Source organism: Macrobrachium nipponense, chromosome 29 (genome assembly GCF_015104395.2).
Source record: "Macrobrachium nipponense isolate FS-2020 chromosome 29, ASM1510439v2, whole genome shotgun sequence".
Lineage (NCBI taxonomy): Eukaryota > Metazoa > Arthropoda > Malacostraca > Decapoda > Palaemonidae > Macrobrachium > Macrobrachium nipponense.
In genome coordinates, this window is record NC_061092.1 from 10,565,893 (window position 1) to 10,587,154 (window position 21,262).

General features: G+C 37.3%; 1 protein-coding gene across 4 annotated transcripts in view; it reads right to left on the reverse strand.

Moving 5' to 3' along the window:
- LOC135206119 (uncharacterized) overlaps positions 1–21,262 on the reverse strand; it is a 206,005-nt gene that overhangs the window by 11,405 nt on the left and 173,338 nt on the right. For all 4 annotated transcript variants that reach the window (XM_064237363.1, XM_064237361.1, XM_064237362.1 and 1 more), the window contains exon 2: positions 17,374–18,590. In XM_064237363.1, coding sequence (XP_064093433.1) covers positions 17,374–18,590 — 1,217 coding nt within the window. The remainder of the gene's footprint in view (positions 1–17,373; positions 18,591–21,262) is intronic.

Sequence of the window (21,262 nt, forward strand, 5' to 3'; positions counted from 1 at the left end):
GGAGCAAGAAGTTTTGGTGGAGCCTCTCACCAGATCTCTCTGTTGCAACGACAGGAGCGGGTATCTTTGACACTGCCACTTTATTTAACACAAAATGTCACCAAATTTCCTCAGTTCTGATTATTATGAAATAAAAAGGCTGACAAATATTCTTACCTTTCAGCAATGTCCTTAGCAAATGCATGGCTTTCCAAACATGCTTATAGGGGGCTAAGCAATGGTATTTCATAAATTCCAGAAACACAAACATTCCTACTTGGGATCCCGTATTTTAAGGGTCCAATGATAGCCAGCGTTGGACTTGGATCACATAACACACCAAAACAGTATGATTACGTGCCACAACAGTGCTTAGTACACCTTTGCACCTACTGTTAACTTTAAACGATCTCTCCCCACCATACAAGCACACTACAGCTCACATGAAATAAGAGGTCTGGTATTTAAGGAAGAAGCATGAGTAGATATCCCATGTGTTGTATTAGCGCAGAGCTAGAACTACACATGGGTCATCTATTCAGTTCAGAAACACGAAGCGCTATCTAAAATCTAATTTCTAGGCTGTCTTTGAAGTTTACTCGACAGTGTGTCGATTTAGCTGTGTCCAAAGTCTCTTGCCTCTTCGTGGTCTTTTAATTAAACATTCAAAAGATACATTTAACATAGGAAGCATCATAGCCCAACAACAGTTTAAATAATGCTGCACTGTACTGACACTGTCAAGAGCTCTTTGACATAGCTGACGTACAGCCTCTCGAGTAAGCAAGAAAGGTAATAAAACTGATCTCTGATTTGGTAGATAAGAGATTTATACTACAACTACTACTGGTATCCGGACTTCTAATTCTATGCTAATAATTTTCACTGCTAAAAACGAACGAGAAAAAGAAGTTTTTAAAACAGTTTCGGAGTTTTTAAGTTTCCTTTGGCAGCTGTAGAAGTCTTTAGACCGCTACCCTTCCTTTAACACCACAGCACTCAAAAAAGGTTGATTAGGGAAGAGCAAAAGGTACTTTTTCGAAGGTGACCACACTGCAAACAAGTAACAAAAGCGAAGTTGGTAAACTTTCGTATATTGTATTTATCAACCATTACCTTTATATAGATTGAAGACAGTCCAATTGGCTCTCGCTACTTGCTTGTCATTTTAGACCAGTTATTCACAAAACAAGAGGTGTTTCTACATGATACTTTTCATGTTCTTCTGAGGTAAACCTAAGTGGCTATCGGAGATCTTCAGTATTCTGCATCTTTTTCCAACCTCATGGAAATTGCTCTGAATGGAAAATTATGATAATGACTAACTCAAGGGTACAGCTTGTCGTAACAAGGCGCAGTTTACTTACAAAAGGAGGCTACAACGCAGAATCATCTCCTTGTCCAGACGTTTCCAAATTACTCGAGGAAAGCGTCCTCTTCCTCCTTCTGCGTTCAGAAACTATGATTCTTTAGGAAGCCATACGACGTACAAGTAATATAATAATAATAATAAAAGCCATTCGCTCTCACATGCACTGCATGTTTATTCTGTGCTCAACTCAAAAGCCCAAAGCCTCGTGACCAGGAAACGACTTACTGCATCCAGTCAAAAACAGTACCTGTGATTCCAGCTGTGACGCCGCAGATAATCCCCTTGCACAGGAGTCCTGTGGCAAATAACGCCGCAGACCGTATGGCCCCTGCAATAATTAGCAACAACCGGGTAACGTCTGATTCTTGCATTCATCCAGGTACTAAGCCTCCCGCAGGTCAGTCTACCCTGGCATTGAAAATTGTCATTCTGGGGGTAAAACCTACCAACATACTACGACATTCCTTTAATGTCCCAAGAGGGGAGACACCAAGATCTGAAACTGACCAATATATCTCGTATCAAGTAATTAAATTATACCAGAGAATAGTGTCTTGAAGAATACATCATGGGACCTTCACCCACTGACTTACAGGAATGACAAATAAAATTTCTTTGGACTTGCAAACTTAAAGAACCATAATTGTTAAAATGACCGAAAAGATCAGAAATAAATTCTTACTCTATCAAACCAACTACAATCTAATGAGACTACTTAGAACTAGAGAAAGCATTCACTAAGCTCAGCACGTGAGACCTACAATTCTCTTCACTAAACTAGCGGGAGATAAATAAGCATTATTTGCGAATTTTGTGAAATAGAAAAAAATCTCTTAGCTACTAAGTTAGCAGAAGATGAATCTGTAACAATGCTGATGGAGGTTGAGGAATTATTTTGCGTGAAAATTTATATAAAGAATCTTTAGTACCATGAGATTCCTACCACTATATTTCCAAAACAGAACCAGCAGAAATAAAACTAGCCATACATGGTTTTTTCATCCTTCAACTAGAGACCTCAAAATCTAACCAACATGTCACCCACTAGCCTTCTGAAACGCATGCTCAGCTAAAAGAAGGCAAAATCTAACGTTTCTGAAGTGATCACAATGCTTCCCACCATATAAGAGACACATTTTGCTTGCGGGTCTGAACTGCAGATGACAGATACATTAGGCAATTCAGATCTGACAAAAATTAACAGCAGGGTGCCAGTCAAGCTCAACTGAGTGAGGCAAAATTGCCGTAGAAAGGAGGAGGATTGAGTTCCCTTTCTTTACAGGTTGTATTCCAGAGCAAATTCTCAGGACAAGTTCTAGATGCAAGTACATTTCATAATAATAATAATAATAATAATAATAATAATAATAATAATAATAATAATAATAATAATAATAATAATAATAATAATAATAATAATCAATAATACGTGATTTTAACGTAAAAGATGAGTTATATACTGAATATATATATATATATATAATATATATATATATATATATATATATATATATATATATATATAGATATATATGTATATGTAGTAAATATGATATATATATATAATGTATATATATATAATATATATATATATATATATATATATATATATATATATATATATATATATATATAATCAGCAATGTTCATCCTTATTTATTGACATTAAAATTAAAAATCTACAGGTAGCGAACATCAACACTTAACGCCCTGTACATTCTATTATTTTAGAGAAAGGATATAGTAGCAACTGCCATATCTATACAAGAGTAAGAATATGTAGCGAGAAAACCGCGTCTTTAATATCATCATTGATTCATTTCGAAATAATGCGTATTAGAAATAACCACTCATATTTAGCTACGGGATGAAAGGAAAGGGGAATAAATAAGTGTATTCCACAGATTCATTCCACAGCGTAAAGGCCACAAACAGAGAAGCGAGATGGCGTTGGAATAAAAATAAATAAAAACTTTAATAAATACATCAGCCACAATCGGTAACCACTAGTACTCCACTGACAGTTCAAGTATCTTTCAAGAGCCTACTTCCTCCACCTTTGCCAGATAAAAGCACTTGTAAAATACTAGGATTTGCGTATGACCACTGAGTGTTTCCAAGTGATTCAAAGGATCTCTGTGACATCATCAATGAGACAGGAAGGATATTGAAAAATGTTAAGCTTGTTATTTTTTTTTTAACCACAAGGAAGTCGGTATTCCGTCTGACACAGGACTTACTGTCAAAAGGATTATATTCATTTAAAAAGATGGTATATCTCAAAGCAAAATAACTACAGCTAAACACTTTAGTGAAAAAAGTACACTTGTTCCTAAAACGTAAGAGTACAATACTGTAAATAAATACATCTAAAACGAAAATTCTAATTATATCCGAATGATTGGCAAACCATTTATTTGTTTGTTTGTTTGTATGGTGTTTTAACGTTGCATGGAACCAGTGGTTATTGAGCAACGGGACCAACGGCTTTACGTGACTTCCGAACCACGTCGAGAGTGAACTTCTATCACCAGAATTACACATCTCTAACACCTCAATGGAATGCCGGAGAATCGAACTCGCTGCCACCGAGGTGGCACGTGAAGACCATACCGATCACGCCACTGAGGCGCTTGGGAGACCATTTATATTTTTTTTAAGCTCCTCAAATCAATGACAGTAGCAATATTTTACACCATCATAGGAAGAAGACAGTTTAGTCGAAAAGTAAACTAAACTTCAATGACAATATGATACAAGAGCAAATCTTTCCCACATCACAGAACAGTAATGGAACAAATGCTCAGAGTCTGTCTCCTGAACAAGACTAAAAAATTCGTACAAAATGGCAAAGTAACTTCCCTGACCAGCCAAGACTGCACGTTGTTACATCTGCAACATCGAGGGTGATGGGGGACCATAAGAACGGCAAGTACTTTGATATATTCGCAAAGTGTTATACACCAGATCTATTGGAAAATATTTCTAATGAAGCAGGTGGATGTCCAGCATCTTGGTGTAAAAATTAAAGAGAACAAATAGCTCCCACAAAAAGCCTAAGCGACTGAAAGTGGTGTAAGAAAAGAGGTGACTGAAAAAAATTTAACAAAACTGGACCTAAAGCTGAAATAAATACTGTCAAAAGAGGTGGCTGAAAAAAACTTAACAAAACTGGACCTAAAGCTGAAATAAATACTGTCTCGCACACGACCAAGCAGGTAATGAAAAGTCATGAATAATCTGATCTGTATTGCAATCGCATGCCATTTAAATTACGTTTACCTTGGTTAGCTACGCAACATAAACGGACGTCACTTGTTTCACTACTGCAAAACACACCGAAGATAATCGTCAGCTTTCACTGCTTTTAAAATATAAATTCAGGAACATAAGATAACCTTAAGAAAACACTTCCAGGCAACACAGCATTAGTGTCGCTCCGCCCCCTGACACAACGCATGCGCACAAGACAACGCAGTCCTTCCAGTCAAACCACTTTCGTATGCATCAGGTTCCTCCGTTGCAAAACTCTCCCCGTGACACCAGAGGGTAACAAAAGCAGTACCTGCCCCATTAACATACAGAGGAGAGACAGATGAAGTACAGATCCCTGCATCAAATTGTCATAAAGTGTGACAAACTTTCCTGTTAGCATTTAGGCGGGTTATAAGATTCGGAAAACACCGAGGAAGTCTGAGAATTCCAACTGAGTGACAAATGAGGACTACTCGAACTGGCTGACCTTCGATTCTGCGACTTCCACGCAGAATGTCAACAAGATCAACGACCACCAGTCACAAGTACTGCTCATACTACTTTCATTTTGAAAATTCCAACTTCCAGACCACGAAGAAATGAAAGAAGGAACTGCAGAAGACATTCACGGCACGAATAACAAATGTCTTAATGGTCTGCAGTCCAGCAGCAACTGCAAGCGATCTGATCAAGAGACATTAAAAAAAAATTATACTTTATTCTCCAAGGTATTCTTATCAGGCCCCCATCAACCCCTAAAAAAAAAAAAAAATCTATACATCTCGCGTGATCGTCGGAGCGTGTGATCGCGTGATCTTTTTTGCAACCTGCAACGAAACTATCTCCTCTGCAATTTCCGATCGTATTAATCACTCGATACTGACGAATGCAGAGCTCGTTTCTCTTAATTACTTCGGCGCTGCGTTTTGCACGACGCGTTGTTTAATCATTTTGGTCTCTTTCCCGCACTGAGCTAAACTGTGAATGCAGTTTTATTTCTTCTTCTGTCACGTATACGAGATGATTCTGCGACTATTAAAAATACCTATAATCCAGTAGGACTGCATTGGTGTGTAGTTTTTGACTGATTTATGGATCTTAGGCATAATGCCAGGCACTGGGGCAACTACGGTCATTCAGCGCTGAAACGGAAATTGACAGTGAAAAGGTTTGAAAGGTGTAACAAGAGGAAAACCTCAAAGCAGTTGCACTATGAATCAATTGTTAAGAGAGGGTGGACAATAGGATGAAAGAAAGAGAATATGAACGGAGGTGCAGTAAAAGGAATGAAAGTAGTTGCAGCTAGGGGCCGAAGGGACGCTGCAAAGAACCTTTAGTAATGCCTACATTGTACCGCATGAGGTGCACTGACGGCACAACCTCCCTAGGGGGTTGGCGTGTATAGGTGATGAACGATCAGAACACGTATGGAAAGTGAAAGATAAAAAGAGAAACTAGAATTAATAATAACAGGATTTAAAAATAAAAGAATGACCTGTACTCTGTCGCTTCATTTGCAAAACGAACTGATGCTGAATGAGCGATAAATTCTAATCCAGAACTGAAATGGAAGGAAAGGGACACAAAGTGAAAATCACATCGTGTTACAATCATTTCTCGAGCGAACAAGACAAAGAAAACTTTCCGAGTTATCATTTGGTGTCATTTATGACGTTAATAAGTGATGTATCTCTTACATTGGTGATTGATAACCAACGCAAAATGCATTTTGTGAACCGAGGTCGCCCCTTATAAAGATAACCACTCACCAATATTGGTCAACAGTCAACTCTAAAAGGTGACGTCTTACTTCTGAGCAAAACCATATACTCAATTATGGCCTACGTTTTAATATTTGATGAATGTTAGGTGTCTTCGACTTCAAAAAAAAAAAAAAAAAAAAAAAACAAAAAAAAAACACACACACACACACACAAAGGAAAACAACTGTTTAGTTCAACAATATTTCACACAATCTTCTTGGTAGAGTTCGCAAAATAAAATAACAGGAAACCGAGTTAAAAAAAATAATGAAACTTTTTGTTTATTTATTTATTTGTTTTAAGAAATACCCATCTCGCTATATCGATATTTGATAGGTATTTTAAACAAAGAAAGCACTTGAATATGAAAAAATAATCTACAATTGTATTGTATAACCCACACAATGATTTGTTTGATAGGTAAAAATTTACGTACTGATATTCACAATTTTTCTGACACATGAATAGTCTGTTATCTCCTTCCACTTCTCATAAAGCATTGTAAGTATACTCTCTCTCTCTCTCTCTCTCTCTCTCTCTCTCTCTCTCTCTCAATGACAAGCATTACCTGTACATTGTCCATAACATAATATTTACCTTAATCTCCTGCGCTTTGTTCAATACACTCCTTGTTTTTACTACAAACTATAACTAATGTAAAATTACAACACAAACACGAAGAACCAAACTGGCTATCAAAAAATGCAAAAAGTTTATACAAACGACCCAGCAAACACTTGAAATCATTACGTAGGATTTACTCGTCATATGAATGACGTTTTCATACGCTACACATATATCGCCAAGAAGATTCAATTCAATATGGTGTTAAATAAGTTTCTCTAACCATTCAAAATCCTCATACAGATTCATCATTTTTTTTCCAAATTTCACCAAAACCTGTAAACTCGCCTCCTCTATCAGAGCAACATCACTACACAAATGAAAAGAGTATATAATCACCCCAGAATACTTTACAAAAATCGGTGTCATTAATTTTCTGTTTACCAATTTGACCAGGATGTCAAAACGCAATTTAACACACCCTTGGATAAATCTGCAACTAAATTCTTGAGGAATTGCTGCTTACAATTTCACGCTGACGTTTCACAGTCCTTTCAACCTGGTTTGTTTGTATGGTGTTTTTACGTTGCATAGAACCAGTGGTTTATTCAGCAACGGGACCAACGGCTTCACGTGACTTCCGAACCAAGTCGAAAGTGATGAACCTCTATCACCAGAAATACGCATCTCTAACTCCTCAATGGAATGCCCAAGAATCGAACTCGGGGCCACCAAGGTGGCAGGTCAAGACCATACCGATCACGCAACTGAGGCGCTCCCTTACAACCTGGGCAGCTGAGGAAGCATGCGCCCGTGCCGGCATAAGGCCGGCTTAATCTAAAGAAACTAGCAATAATAAATACTCACAGTACCACGGGTCTTGAAATGGAGAAACAGCTCTGCGGTTATGTATGGGTATAAATATATTAAAAAATAAATCTAATTTGTTTAGATTTATTTTCAAATGTATTTTCCAGATTTGTTTCCCCAATCTAAGGTGATAATGGCGTCTTCAAATGGGCTTTAAGCCGCATGTGAGGACTGAAATGGCAGTGTTGAACGGTTTTCCTTTGAAGTGTTTGAAAGTAAAATAAATATTTAAAACATGGTTTTAGAGTTTTTCGTTTTATAAGTGCGCATAAGTAACTATATTCCCAAGTGCACAGCCACCACGTTTTTAAAGTGAGTGAGTGCTCATAAGTGCTGGAAAGTCAAGCATAAAATTCAATCTCGATTTAATGTAGTTCTGTGTTTAAGAAAAAAGTAACAAGGCATTTATAATTGCTGTTTAGGTTCATGCAGTTTAAGACAGAGGGGTTTATTTTGGTTTAAGGGAGGAAACTGAATATATTAGTCATTAAATAGAGAAATTTAGTGTTAAGAGTCATTAAATAGAGAAATGTATTATAAAAGAGTATATGTATCACTGACTAAAACGTAAATTGTATGAACGAGTAATATATATATATGTATATATATATATATATATATATATATATATATATATATATATATATATATATATATATATATATATATATATATATATATATCTGCATACCATTTTCGTTGATCTAGGATCTACCTACACAAAATCCTAGTCCTTTTATGGCAAAAGTATAAGAACATAAAAAATGATTAAAAATTGGTATTCAAATTCGTAGTCGAAAGGTAACACTATAATGGCACATTAAAAAATTTGTATCGAACTACTTGAATTTGCTGATAGTTCCATATCTGTAAAAAAAGAAATAAAAATTGTCATCGTTGTTGGAAAAAATAATCGTCAAAAGAAAGTACCAAGTATGACGAGGCAAAATTTTCATGTGTTTTGGCAAAAAAAACAAACATATGAACAAATATGACATCCAATTCCATACGTTTTTCGCAAAGAACGCTCACATCTGAGAATGTAAGACGTAGACGGTTCATTAAGAGTTTGTTCAAATCCTCTTTCTTAAAGCAATACCATCTGAAAACGAGAAGCATCAGTTGAATATATCAGAAAAACCAAAAAAAAAAACACACTAGCAAGTTTTCCACCTTCTATAAACTGCAACATACTGAAAACACGAAGATCAGCTCAACCCACAATTGCGAAGAGGACCACGAATAAAGATACAAATATTCAGGCAACGAGGAGAACCGTAGTCGTATCTTGGACCGGGACAGTTGTTAGCCCATGTTTTTGATTGGAACGACCGCCAGCAGCACTGCAACTTCCAGGCGCCGCCCCCAGCCCTCCAGGAGACAGGAGCTTCTTCCAGGATTCGCCGGAAGAGGGAGGAAAATCCTTAAACTAATAAAGGTCCACTAGAGGTTTTTGTTTCCCCGTGATCTATCGCAATGCAGTCGCCGGCCGTATTTAAATCCTACACATTCTTGGCAAACCGACTTTGCAGAATTACTTGAATCTCTCTTCGGGGAAAAGTCTCCAGTATCGGATACAGACATATAGCCCCAGCCGTCACTTAACTGCATTACGAGTAGAAACTTTTTAAACACGGCGTGAGTCAAGTTAAGTGTATCTTACTTTAACCAGACCACTGAGCTGATCAACAGCTTTCCTAGGGCTGGCCCGAAGGATTAGATATCTTTACGTGGCTAGGAACCAAATGGTTACCTAGCAACGGGACAGCTTACTGTGGGATCCGAACCACATTATTTCGAGAAATGAATTTCTAATCACCAGGAATAAATTCCTCCGATTCAACGCTGGCAGAGCGGGGAATCGAACTCGCGACTACCGAATTGGTAGGCGAACACGTGAACCCCTCGTCCAACGAGCAACTATCAGCAGGGTGAGCGAATTACCTCGTCGAGGCCATCCCGTTTTGATTGTGTATGTATTGAACGGTACAATGAACATAACTTTGCTTTTTACTTTCCTCTCTCTCTCTCTCTCTCTCTCACCTTCACTGCCACCTTCAACAGTCGACTACCATTTCGGTACTTAATTCACTACTTAAGTCAACACAGGCATATTGGATTTTAAGGCAAGCTCCCATTCGCCCTTCCTCGCCTGCTTTGAGAGAGAGAGAGAGAGAGAGAGAGAGAGAGAGAGAGTACCTCTTTGAGACCCACCCGCTTTGATAGTATACATTTGGACGAAGAAATGAAGGCTCGCTTCTGGTTTTCTGAGAGAGAGAGAGAAGAGAGAGAGAGAGAGAGAGAGAGAGAGAGAGAGAGAGAGTACCTCTTTGAGACCCACCCGCTTTGATAGTAAATACGTATACATTTGGACGAAGATATGGAGCCTCACTTCTAGTTTTCTGAGAGACCTTACCTTACAGACCTTACATCTTGTTCGGGTTGCCCCAGGTCCCTCAGTGTGAGGCACCTCTAATGTCTACCAGAGAGTTGCTAGCACATCTTCCGGTATATTTTGCATCTTCCAATCTTGGATGGTCTGGGATGCAGCTTAGATATTTGTCGAGCTTATTCTTCAACACATCTACGCTCACCCCTGATATATTCCTCAGATGAGCTGGCAACGCATTGAATAGATACTGCATTGTCGATGCTGGTGCGTAGTGGATTAATGTCCTGTGTGCTTTCTTTAGTTTTCCTATTAATCTACCTCTGCTTGCTCTTTCTGTTTTTTTTAGCTCCATGATGTTTTCGGCAATTCCTTCTATCTGTTTCCATGCCTGTATTATCATGTAGCGTTTTTTCCATCTTCCTACTCTGTCCACTATATTATGTTTTCTAATTTTCTTCGCTAATATATTATGGTCTACCTTGTCAAAAGCTTTTGCAAAGTCTAGATAAACCACATCTGTTTCATTTCCGCTTTTCATATCTTTGTATATGTTCTCACGGTGGACTAGCAGTTGGGTTTGTGTACTTTTCCCGGGTACAAAACAATGTTGTCCTACATTAAACAAATTATTTTTTATTAAATGTTTCATAATATTTTTCTTCATTACCCTTTCATACATTCATAATATGTGATGTTAGACTCACAGGCCTATAATTACTTGCCTCTAGTCTTGATCCACTTTTGAAAGTAGGGGTAATATATGCTAATTTATGCTCATCATAAATCTTGCCTGTATCTACACATTGCCTTAATAATATTGCAAGCGGCTCTGCGATAGAATGAACTACTTTCTTCAACAAAATAGCAGAGAAACCATCTGGCCCAGCTGCTGATCCATTTTTAATTTCATTAATAGCCCGCACAATATCGGCTTCATTAATATCTATGTCTAATAAATGTTCACTATTTTCATGTCTTATTTCTGTAACATTATCTTCATTATCAATTCTAAGGGTAAATTCTCTCTTATATCTTTCTGCTAATATGTTGCTTATTTCCTTTTTTTCATTCGTTAATCTCCCTTCATTTCTTAGAGGACCTATTTCTATTCTTCTTTTATTCATCTTCTTCGCATATGAGTACAACAGTTTGGGGATTTGCTTGATATTTATTAAGGTTTTTTTCTTCCAAGTCCCGTTTTTCATTTTCTTTTGATTGTACAATCTTTTGTTCTGCATTTTATATCTTACTTTCTAGTTCCATCACTATCCATGCATTCTTTTCTTTTGCAAGACCTTTTTTCCACTTTCTGATTTTCTGGAACAAGATCCTTCTGTCTCTTGGTATGCATGAATGATGTTTACTTTTCTTCTTCGGTATTTATTTATCCACTATTTTCTCTAATATTTTATATAATATATCTGTATTTACCTGTATATCATCACTTACGAATATGTTATCCCAATCTTTGTTTAATTCTTCATTTATTTCTGACCATTTTATATGTTACTGTAGAAATTGTATTTTCCATATCCTTCCCACTTTTTTATCTCTTGCTTATCTCTGTTTTCACTTGTTTTGGAATGGACTGTTAATTCTATGACATCATGATCTGAAATACTCGCATTAAAAACTATTATTTCTTTAACATAATTCATCTCGTTCACAAATACTAGGTCTAAAGTATTTTTCTTTCTTGTTGGCAGGTGATTTATTTGTTGAATATTGTATTCTAGCAGCATATCTAATAGCTTTTCGAATTGCTCTTATCTTCTGCACTACTATTACTCTCTTTTCATATGTATAAATATAACCACAATCTCCAATTCGTTCTTTCCAATCTACGAAAGGAAAGTTATAGTCTCCGGATAGGAGAATAGTCCAGTCTTTGTGATTTCTACATATATCATCCAATTTTTTCATTATTGTGTCATACTCTTTAGTATTAGGGGGTCTATATATTACTATGTTCATTAATTTTTCAGATTTAAATTCTACCGCTATTAATTCACATTCTGAGTTACTATATTTCTCATATATTTTTCCTTGTTTTATGTCTCTCCCATATATCGCGGTTCACCCTTGATTCCTATTTTTTTCTATCTGATCTATAAGTTTGGAACCCCTTTATCTGATCATCATTACCAGTCTCTTGGGAATACCAGTTTTCACTTATATTAATTATATCCATTTTTTTTCAGTTTGGGTTAGTTCTTCTAAGAATTCTATTTTTCTTTTTGAGTTACTCGTAACTAAACCCTGCGCATTCATCACTATGATGGTTTGCGTGTTATCCTCTTCATTTAATATGGGTAATAATAAGGATTTTCCCATGCCTCTTTCCTGTTCTGGTATGTTGTTCTTTTCTTCATTTCCAGAAATTCTGACATTAAAAAATCCAATATATTTGATCTTCCTTCATCATAATTATTCATTTTGTGTATGAATCTGCAATTTTCTCCATATCTGCACCATCCCCTGGCATCGTATATACAGTGCTTGTTTCTTGCACTGTATCTTGGAGTTGATGCTTGCATTCTCGATGCTGACATTCCATAACGCGGTGATGGCTTGTTTTACTTCCTTCACCTCATGTTCTTTGTTCCTTTCTTTATTTGGTTCTTTTTAATTTCGGATTTTATTATTCAATTGATTTTGATTCATGGCTACAGGGTGCATATATTTACATTTTTTGTTGAACTTACATCCCTTTCCTTCTTTTAAGTTTTTGCATATTTTCGGATGCAGATCTCTACATTCATCCTCATAAATCTCATAATTGTGACATACCTTGGGATGTTTGTAGTAACATCTTTCACCGAATTTGCAATACCCTCTTTTCAAAAGGGTGCAGACTGTGTCTTTCTTTTCTTTTTTCGTTTTTACTCTTTCCCATCAGTATGAAGATCTGGGTAGAGCCTCTTCGGGATTTTATTCTGTGTTTTCATGTCGTAATTTATTTCTTCGTATGTATGCTGCTGTATTGCCTCATATGTAGTATCTATGAGTATCTCTGCATCCATACTCTTGTCCTGCTCTTTGTTTTCATTATTTTTTTTTCTATAATTTCAGTTTTATTTTCTTCTTTTCCGTTTTCCTCTTCTTCCTCTTCCTCATCCTCTTCATCCTCTACTATTTGCACATTAAGTCTCGATTTAATATCATTATCTATCCATGATAGACATGTTGAGCAAAATACTCTTGTATCCTTACTTGTATTTTGCTAGACTTCTGCGCATTGAGAGAGAGAGAGAGAGAGAGAGAGAGAGAGAGAGAGAGAGAGAGAGAGAGAGGAGAGAAGGAGGGAGAGAGAGGAGAGAGTAGGGGAGGGAGCAACTTACTGTATTAATCTCAATTTAAAGAAATCAGAACAACTAGTGTGAATAATAAACTTACCCAGGACTAAAACCAAACATAATGCACAGCTGTAAATGCAAACTTTACAATAATTTGCAAACAAATTTCAGCATAAATTAACTAACAACTTATATAACAAACGGAAAACATCGACGGGAAAAGTTGAAAGCAATTCTCCAAAAAACGATGAAACGAAAGTCACAGAAGCTGTTTGTATCTGAATTTCTGCGAAACAAAAAGTTCTAAAACATTTTCTAAAAGACTTCGTATATAAAAACGTAGATTTGGGTTTGCCCAAAAAGGCTCTGGCGGTCAAAAAGGTCTTACATTATGAATTGACAAAGTCTCAAATGAAAAAATATATATATATTTATATATCTGAAACGTTTCCCAAAACATATCGTTCATCCAAAGCCGTTTCCCAAACGCCAAGCGTCCAAATGTTTATGGAAAACGTATGAAAAATGTTTCAAACGTAGTCGCAGCCATTGTACTTGAGAATTCTCAAAGAGCATTTTCCCGCAAGCGTATCACTGATGCACGATCTAGCCAAGAGCTAAAACTGAAAATAAGAAGAAGAACTCGGATCAAAGGAAAGTCTCCAGAGAAAAAAAACCTTTGGGTTAAGAATTCCTGAAACTAAATAATTGCATATTTGCCTCTGCAAATCAAGTAAAGCAGAGATCAAAGTATCATTTCAAGCATACACACAACGAGAACTTTTTAAGTTAAAAGTATGGAGTGTATACGTAATGCAGTTTTACATTTATCTTACATAAACACACACAAAAGCATTTGACTTATGAAATAGAGTATCAAAGACTCACCCATTTTTAGAATAAAATCTATAGTACAAACTGACGCATATCTATCGAAGCTAAGACAACACCACTTAAGATTTTTCATACTCTTTCTAATAACCACAAGCAGACTACAAAGTCACAAACAGAATCGAGAAAAAGCTTGCTAACTACATAACTAAACCCTCTACAACTAAACCCTCAACCTTATCTAGAACATTCCTTGACAAGTGTAATATTCCACTGATCTCAAACTCTTTCCAAAAATCTTGGAAAGACGATGAATGCCATATTCATCTTGGCTCTCACAGGGAATCTCATATTACTAATATTGAGGACTTCATGAGGCAAATTCATCTCGGTGAAGGAAGCTAAGTACATGTCCTTGCTCCTGTCAAAACTTTCTCTATCCATTTTTCAAAACTTTCTCTCCATTTTTCAAAACTTTCTCTCCATCTGTCAAAACTTTTCCTCCGCCTAACACTTGCTGTGACCACTCCCGGTCTCCACCAATTTAGTCATGAAAGCGGGGAAATAAGTCATCCTTAAAGCTCCTCCAACTTCAATCTTCTGTTATATCTGTTGTGAGTGGATGCACACTGAACTCTCTCTTTTTCTCTCCTCGTGGATATAAAGCTTGTTCTCTATATACTTTTCTCTACGTTGTTTAGTCAGCTCTTCTCTAAGCAATGCCAATGCTCCTGATTATCTTCCCATTCGCTTCTCTAATCCTGTATGATAGTACTCAATTTTCATTGGTTATAAAGTCTGTAGTTAACTGGTAACTGTTGTACTAATCTCAAGTTACAAAATATACACTGGTAAAGCTAGATTACTGATTTAATCCTTCCCTGACCTTTCCAAACTGTCCTCTCTCTTTTTCTAACCCCTATGTGCAATGGCTAGATAATGGCACCTAGCTGTCTTTCATACTGGCATTTGCTTGAAAAAAGTCATTATAAGATGCATGGGGATGACAAGCCACTAGGAAGCCAGACGCTGAAAAAAAAAAAAAAAATTGAATACAGAGAAATGAAACCTACCATCCTCACCATCTTCCCTTATGTCAATGACTCTATCTTCCCTCTTATCAATGACTCTTTTGGTCTACATTGCCTCCCATGCATGCTTCTGCAGATAATTCGGCTTTCCACAAGTCCTCAGTTATTACCTCCTTCATATACGCTGATGTTTTGCAGCCAATTTCAAATACGAATGGGGAGCAGATACTCTGGCCAGGTTCACCAATGTCTCTTGTATACAGATCATTACTTCTGTCAAGTCTAGTACTTTCCCATCCAAATCTGTTAAGGTCTTATGATGTAAATTCAGTATCTTCTCAATGAACATTTGGAATGCATATGATACTTCAAACATGTCTTGGGAACGCCACTTAATTCAGATCGTCTAACCTGTTTCTAAAAGGATTAAAGCTTCATTTCAATGTCGTGCTTTCTTTTCCTGTCCGAATTATCACAGGTTTCTAGGGTCCTTATTCATCTTTAATTGGAAGGCCGCACTTTCATTCAAGGTGTCTCTTCTGCTTATCTTCTTGATAAAGATCTAATCTCTCATTCAATTCAAAATGATCAACGACCTTGTCTATGTGTCCTCCTCTCTGACCTGTTTTGTTCAGAAAAACGAAATCCTACCTAAATATCCAAAATGGTTAACAAGATATGGAGTCTACACGTTACTTTTCATCTCGTTTACATTTTCTTTGTAAATGCCTTACTATTTGTGCGACGTACTGCATTCTTATCGAGGAGCATTGCCAACGTTAAATTTCCTAAGACAAAACGGCAATGCATTTTGGGAGACTTAAAACTTGAAAAAGAAATCGATTAAGGTCAATTCAATATATTATATATATATCATAATATATATAATATATTATATATATATCTATATATATATATATAGATATATATATATATATATATATATATATATACACGATCCATATCCTTATTGCAGTTATCATCTCGTGGTTGAAGTCTTCTACCTTTTTACTTAAACTCCTCTTGGGTACAAAGTTAATGGTGCATGAAACATCACAACTTCCATACGCCTGTTACTACAACCTTACTTTAACACTTTATCAATGGACTTAGTACAGAGAGCCAAAAGGAAGGTGGTTAGAGAGTTACTGCAGTATATGTAGGCAGAAATGTTACTCAACGCTTCAGAATTTCAACTGGTTAAAGTGACAGGCTAGTGATTTCTTTGGAGTTGATATGGAGTTGATTACCAACCAATCCTTGTAACCAGCACAAACAATAAAACACTGAGCATTAATATTACATTACTGTCAAGGTACTGAAAGAACTTCCACTTTACTTCCTTGGACTGTACCATTCTGTGTGGCAAAGCTTTAAGCGTAGACAGTCAAGCGAGAGTTTCACACAGTAAGTAGTTGTACCTGTCTCCTGAGACTCTGAGACTTTCCCATGAACTCTCAAGTATTCACTTTAGAGCCTAAGGTGACTATAGTGAGAAATTATATATACACACACATGCACATACAACATATATAAACAGTAAATGAGATCATCAGTGGAGAGCAAAAGTTATTACACTCGTAGTAACATGCATTGTTAATAATAGCACCGTCGGCAGGCGTCTGCTTACAAATGCACATACACTGAAGTGCAGTAGACATGCTTAGGCCATCCTCTATCAGTTCTAGAGCTAATTCTATTTAGGAATAGTACAGACATTTGCTTATCAAGGTGACAAGGTAAGTAGTCAGAGCAACTGAGCAAATCATTTATAAGTGTCATAAGGAACAAATATGATCACCATCATCTTCACCGCCATCGTCATCATCATCCTCTTCACAAGTGCTTAGCAGATTTGGCATAATCATGCGTTGAAAGGAAGAGAGCAATTTCGCCTCATCAGCAAATTGTGCGTACAGTGCTCGTCTTAAGATGGATGGATGGATGGGTGGATGGATGGATCATGTTAGTTTGGATTGTTTGAGTTGTGGTTAGAAGGGGACATCCAAGGCAGACTGACCTGCCATTGCCCCGGCCTCCACCAGATCCAGCGTCAGGAACTTGGCTCGCTGGCTAGCCAGGCCGCAGGTGCTGGTGTCCCCCTCTTCCTCTTCCTCTTCATCATCCTCCTCCTCCTCACTATCATCCGGGTGATGCCCATTCTCCTTTGGGTCGTAGTTGCCATTCTCACATGTCCTATCCGCATTGTCAGTCACTACTGCGTCACTCTGTGTAGTACCGGAAGGGCAAGTCCTGTTATCTAAAGGAATACTTTTGCTTTGGGATAAAACGTGAGATTTTGTGTCCACCATGATGAGTGGGTTAAGGTTGTCGTCTAGAGACGCCGAAGTGGTCGTGGTGGTCGTGGTCGTCGCAGGCTGCATCACCAACTCGTTGATGGTGCCCCCACCTTCCTCCTGACAACTGACGAGGACCGTTTCCACCAAACCCATGTTGTCTGTCTGTTGTATTCTCGGGTCGACCGACATCATGCCACCACTGCCGCTACCATTAATACTAACCCAACTGTTGTTGGTCTCACAACTATGGTTAACCCCGAACATTTCCCCAATCTCTACTACACTGCCATTGGAGTGATTGACAACATAGCCACCCGGGACCCTCTCATTAACGCTATAACTATTTCTACTAGCACCACCAACACCATTACTCCCAAAAGCACAACCATCAGTGGCACCACCACCGTCAGCAGCGTCATCCGTCGCTGACGTTGCTACGTCCGGGGGGAGGGTAAGGCCGTAATTGAGGGGCCCGTCACCAAACTGGAGGAATGCAGTAGGAGGCGCCCGTCCTGGGTGTGGAGAAAGGGGGGAGGGGGCCTCCCCTCTCCACGAGGGGGCCTCGCATTCCAAAGAGTCCATGCTACGGCCTCCGCTAACACCGTCAAATGCCCTCTGCTTCAGGGGCGATCTAGGATCGCGCTTTCGGAAATAAGCGGCCACATCGGCATAGGGAGTCTTACGTGGTGGCGGCTTTTGCGAAGTTACGTAGGCGTTGGGCTGAGCGTCGGAGGTCGCGTCGTCCGCGTCTATGTAGTCGAGGTCGGGCTCGTCCCTCTGCAGGGGTGGGTGTCCCCCGCGGTTGACGGACGCCAGGCCGCCGCCGGGACCCGTGAAGGCTGCCAGGACCTTCGCGCTGGGGCATCGCAGGGAGCTGGAGGGCAGCTCTTCGCAGGTGCGCCCATACACGATGGCCGGCTGGACACTTCTCACCTCCCTGTGGAGACAGAAATGGAGAGAATATATAATGTGTGTCAGGATGCTCTGACTAGTTCAGTTCACGTCAAGATTAAAGACAATACAACTGAAATTCAAGCCTAAATATTAAATGTTTTTCATACATAAGAAAATTATTAGAGATAAAAGATAATAAAACTGAAACTCAAGCCTAAATTAAATGTTTTTAATAAAAAAAATTATTAGGATGCTTTTTCTATCTCGATTCACGTAAAGATAAAAGAGACAATACAACTGAAATTCAAGCCTAAAAACTAAATGCTTTTAATACAAGAGAAATGAAAAAGTTCGTCTAATTCAATTCACGTCAAGATTAAAGACAATACAACTGAATTTCAAGCCTAAGTATTAAATGTTTTTAATACAAAAAATAGAACAAACCATTATTAGGATGCTTTTGTATCTCGATTCACGTCAAGATAAAAGACAATACAACTGAAATTCAAGCCTAAATATCAAACGTTTTTAATACAAGAGAAATGAAAAAGTGTTAGGATGCTCTGTCTAGCTGGATTCAAGTAAAGATAAAAGTCAATACAACTGAAATTCAAGCCTAAATAATATATTTTTTTCATACGAAAAATCGAAAAAAATGATTAGGGTGCTTTTGCTAGCTCGATTCAAGTAAAGATAAAAGAGACGATTCAACTGAAATTCAAGTCTAGAAACTAAATGTTTTGAATACAAAAGATAAATAAAATTATTAGGATGCTTTTTTTTTTTTTATCTCGATTCACAGAAAGATAAAAGACGATACAACTCAAATTCGAGGCTAAAAACTGAATGTTTGTAATACAAGAGAAATGAAAAAGAGTGTCTAGCTCGATTCAAGAAGATAAAAGACAATACAACTGAAATTCAAGCCTAAAAAGTTAATGTCTTCAATACAAACACCAACGTTATACTCGTTAATTATTCTGACATTTGCCTCCACCAAGAACAGAAGAAATACAAAATGCAGAGGAGAGTTCAATCACACATTCACATGACAATTTCCAGAGCCTGAGAGATATTCATGAGAACTTTCCAACGGCATATTCCCCAAAGGGCGCTTGCAAAAGCTCACAGATAACAGGAGGCGAGAACGAGAAAATCAAGTGATAACAAAAATCATATCATGAATACTAGGAATGTCATCTAGAAACGTCGTCGAAGTCATGTTAAATACAAGCAACCATAACGCGTTCGTCTGTATTCCAGAAACTGCAAATAAAGACATATTTGGAAACAAATTTTATTTCTTGGTAGTCCCTCTCTGGAAGAGGATAATATGAAATACAGCACCACCTACTGGAAAGGGAACAAACTGTCATTCCTATCTCTAATCGTATCAAAACAGATATCCCGGATGAATGTCGAGGGTGCCCTGGGATTTTCCAGACGTGTATTTCTATCTGGCGTTTTGCAACGCAGTTCAATGCTTTCCTAGTTGCAAGACTGTATCATCTTTATTTCTTTTTAATATCCTAATGTAACACTGAGGAATATGTTACTGAACCTCAACATACAAAACTTCGCCCTCTAGCTCATCAACCTGTTCTGTTCTATTAAAGAGAAATATTACTCTGTAAAAAAAAAAAAAAATAACATGAACTCCAACTCGTTTCTATCCTACGTCGTATTTTGAGGGAAAAGAAAAGCTGCAAAATCTAAGGTAGCGTGCAATGAAGCAAACAACCAACCCCGACCCCCCCCCCCCAAAAAAAAGGAAGACGAAAACTAGACAGAATATCTCTTATATTTATCAGAAATAAGTCGCGCAAGATTTCCTATATCTTAGAAAGTGATTCCGGATTCAAGGAAATTAAGAATTCGAAAGTAAACCGGTTTTCTTCACCTTCATTGTTTTCCTCTCCTTCCAAGAATTACTCAGGTAGTAAGATTTGTGTCTCTTGAGAAAGAGAGAGACACAACATACTTACTTCTTGCTGTGACTGAGCGTGTAGAAGGTAAAATGATAATACTTTACGAACAATTAACTGTTAATGATTAATACTTCCTATTGCATGTTGAGATCGATGAGATAGAATTATGAAATATATATATATATATATATATATATATATATATATATATATATAGTATATATATATATATATATTTATACCCCTCAGACTATATAAGAGTAAAATTAGGTTAAGGCGAAATGTGAGTTATTTTCACCTTCACTTAACCTTCTGAATAATTAATAATAATACATAATAATAATAAGTAATAATAATATATAATAATAATATTGATATGCTGGAAGTAAACCCACCCTCTTTTAAACATGTTTTATTAAAAGTAATTGCTGCCTCAGCTGCATTAATTTTATACAGGTTCTCTATTTTTTCTCTATTTTTCTAATTATTGCTTTCTCATTGTTGCTTTAACTGGTGAGCAACGCACCGAAGGTTGACATATCTCAATTAGGTAGAACGATTGGATAATATAATAATAATAATTCTACTCATATCCTATCATAAACTAATTTCACTCGTAAGATTAAGACACGATATAAGTACAATTAGGTAAAGATAAGAATAACAAGGCACGCAACAATAAATAACCTGAAAGCACGAAGGAACGACAAGCGTGCCAATGCAACCGCACGTGACGTACACAGAAAGACACGGGAGAACATGTGTACGGTAAACAGGAGGACGGGTG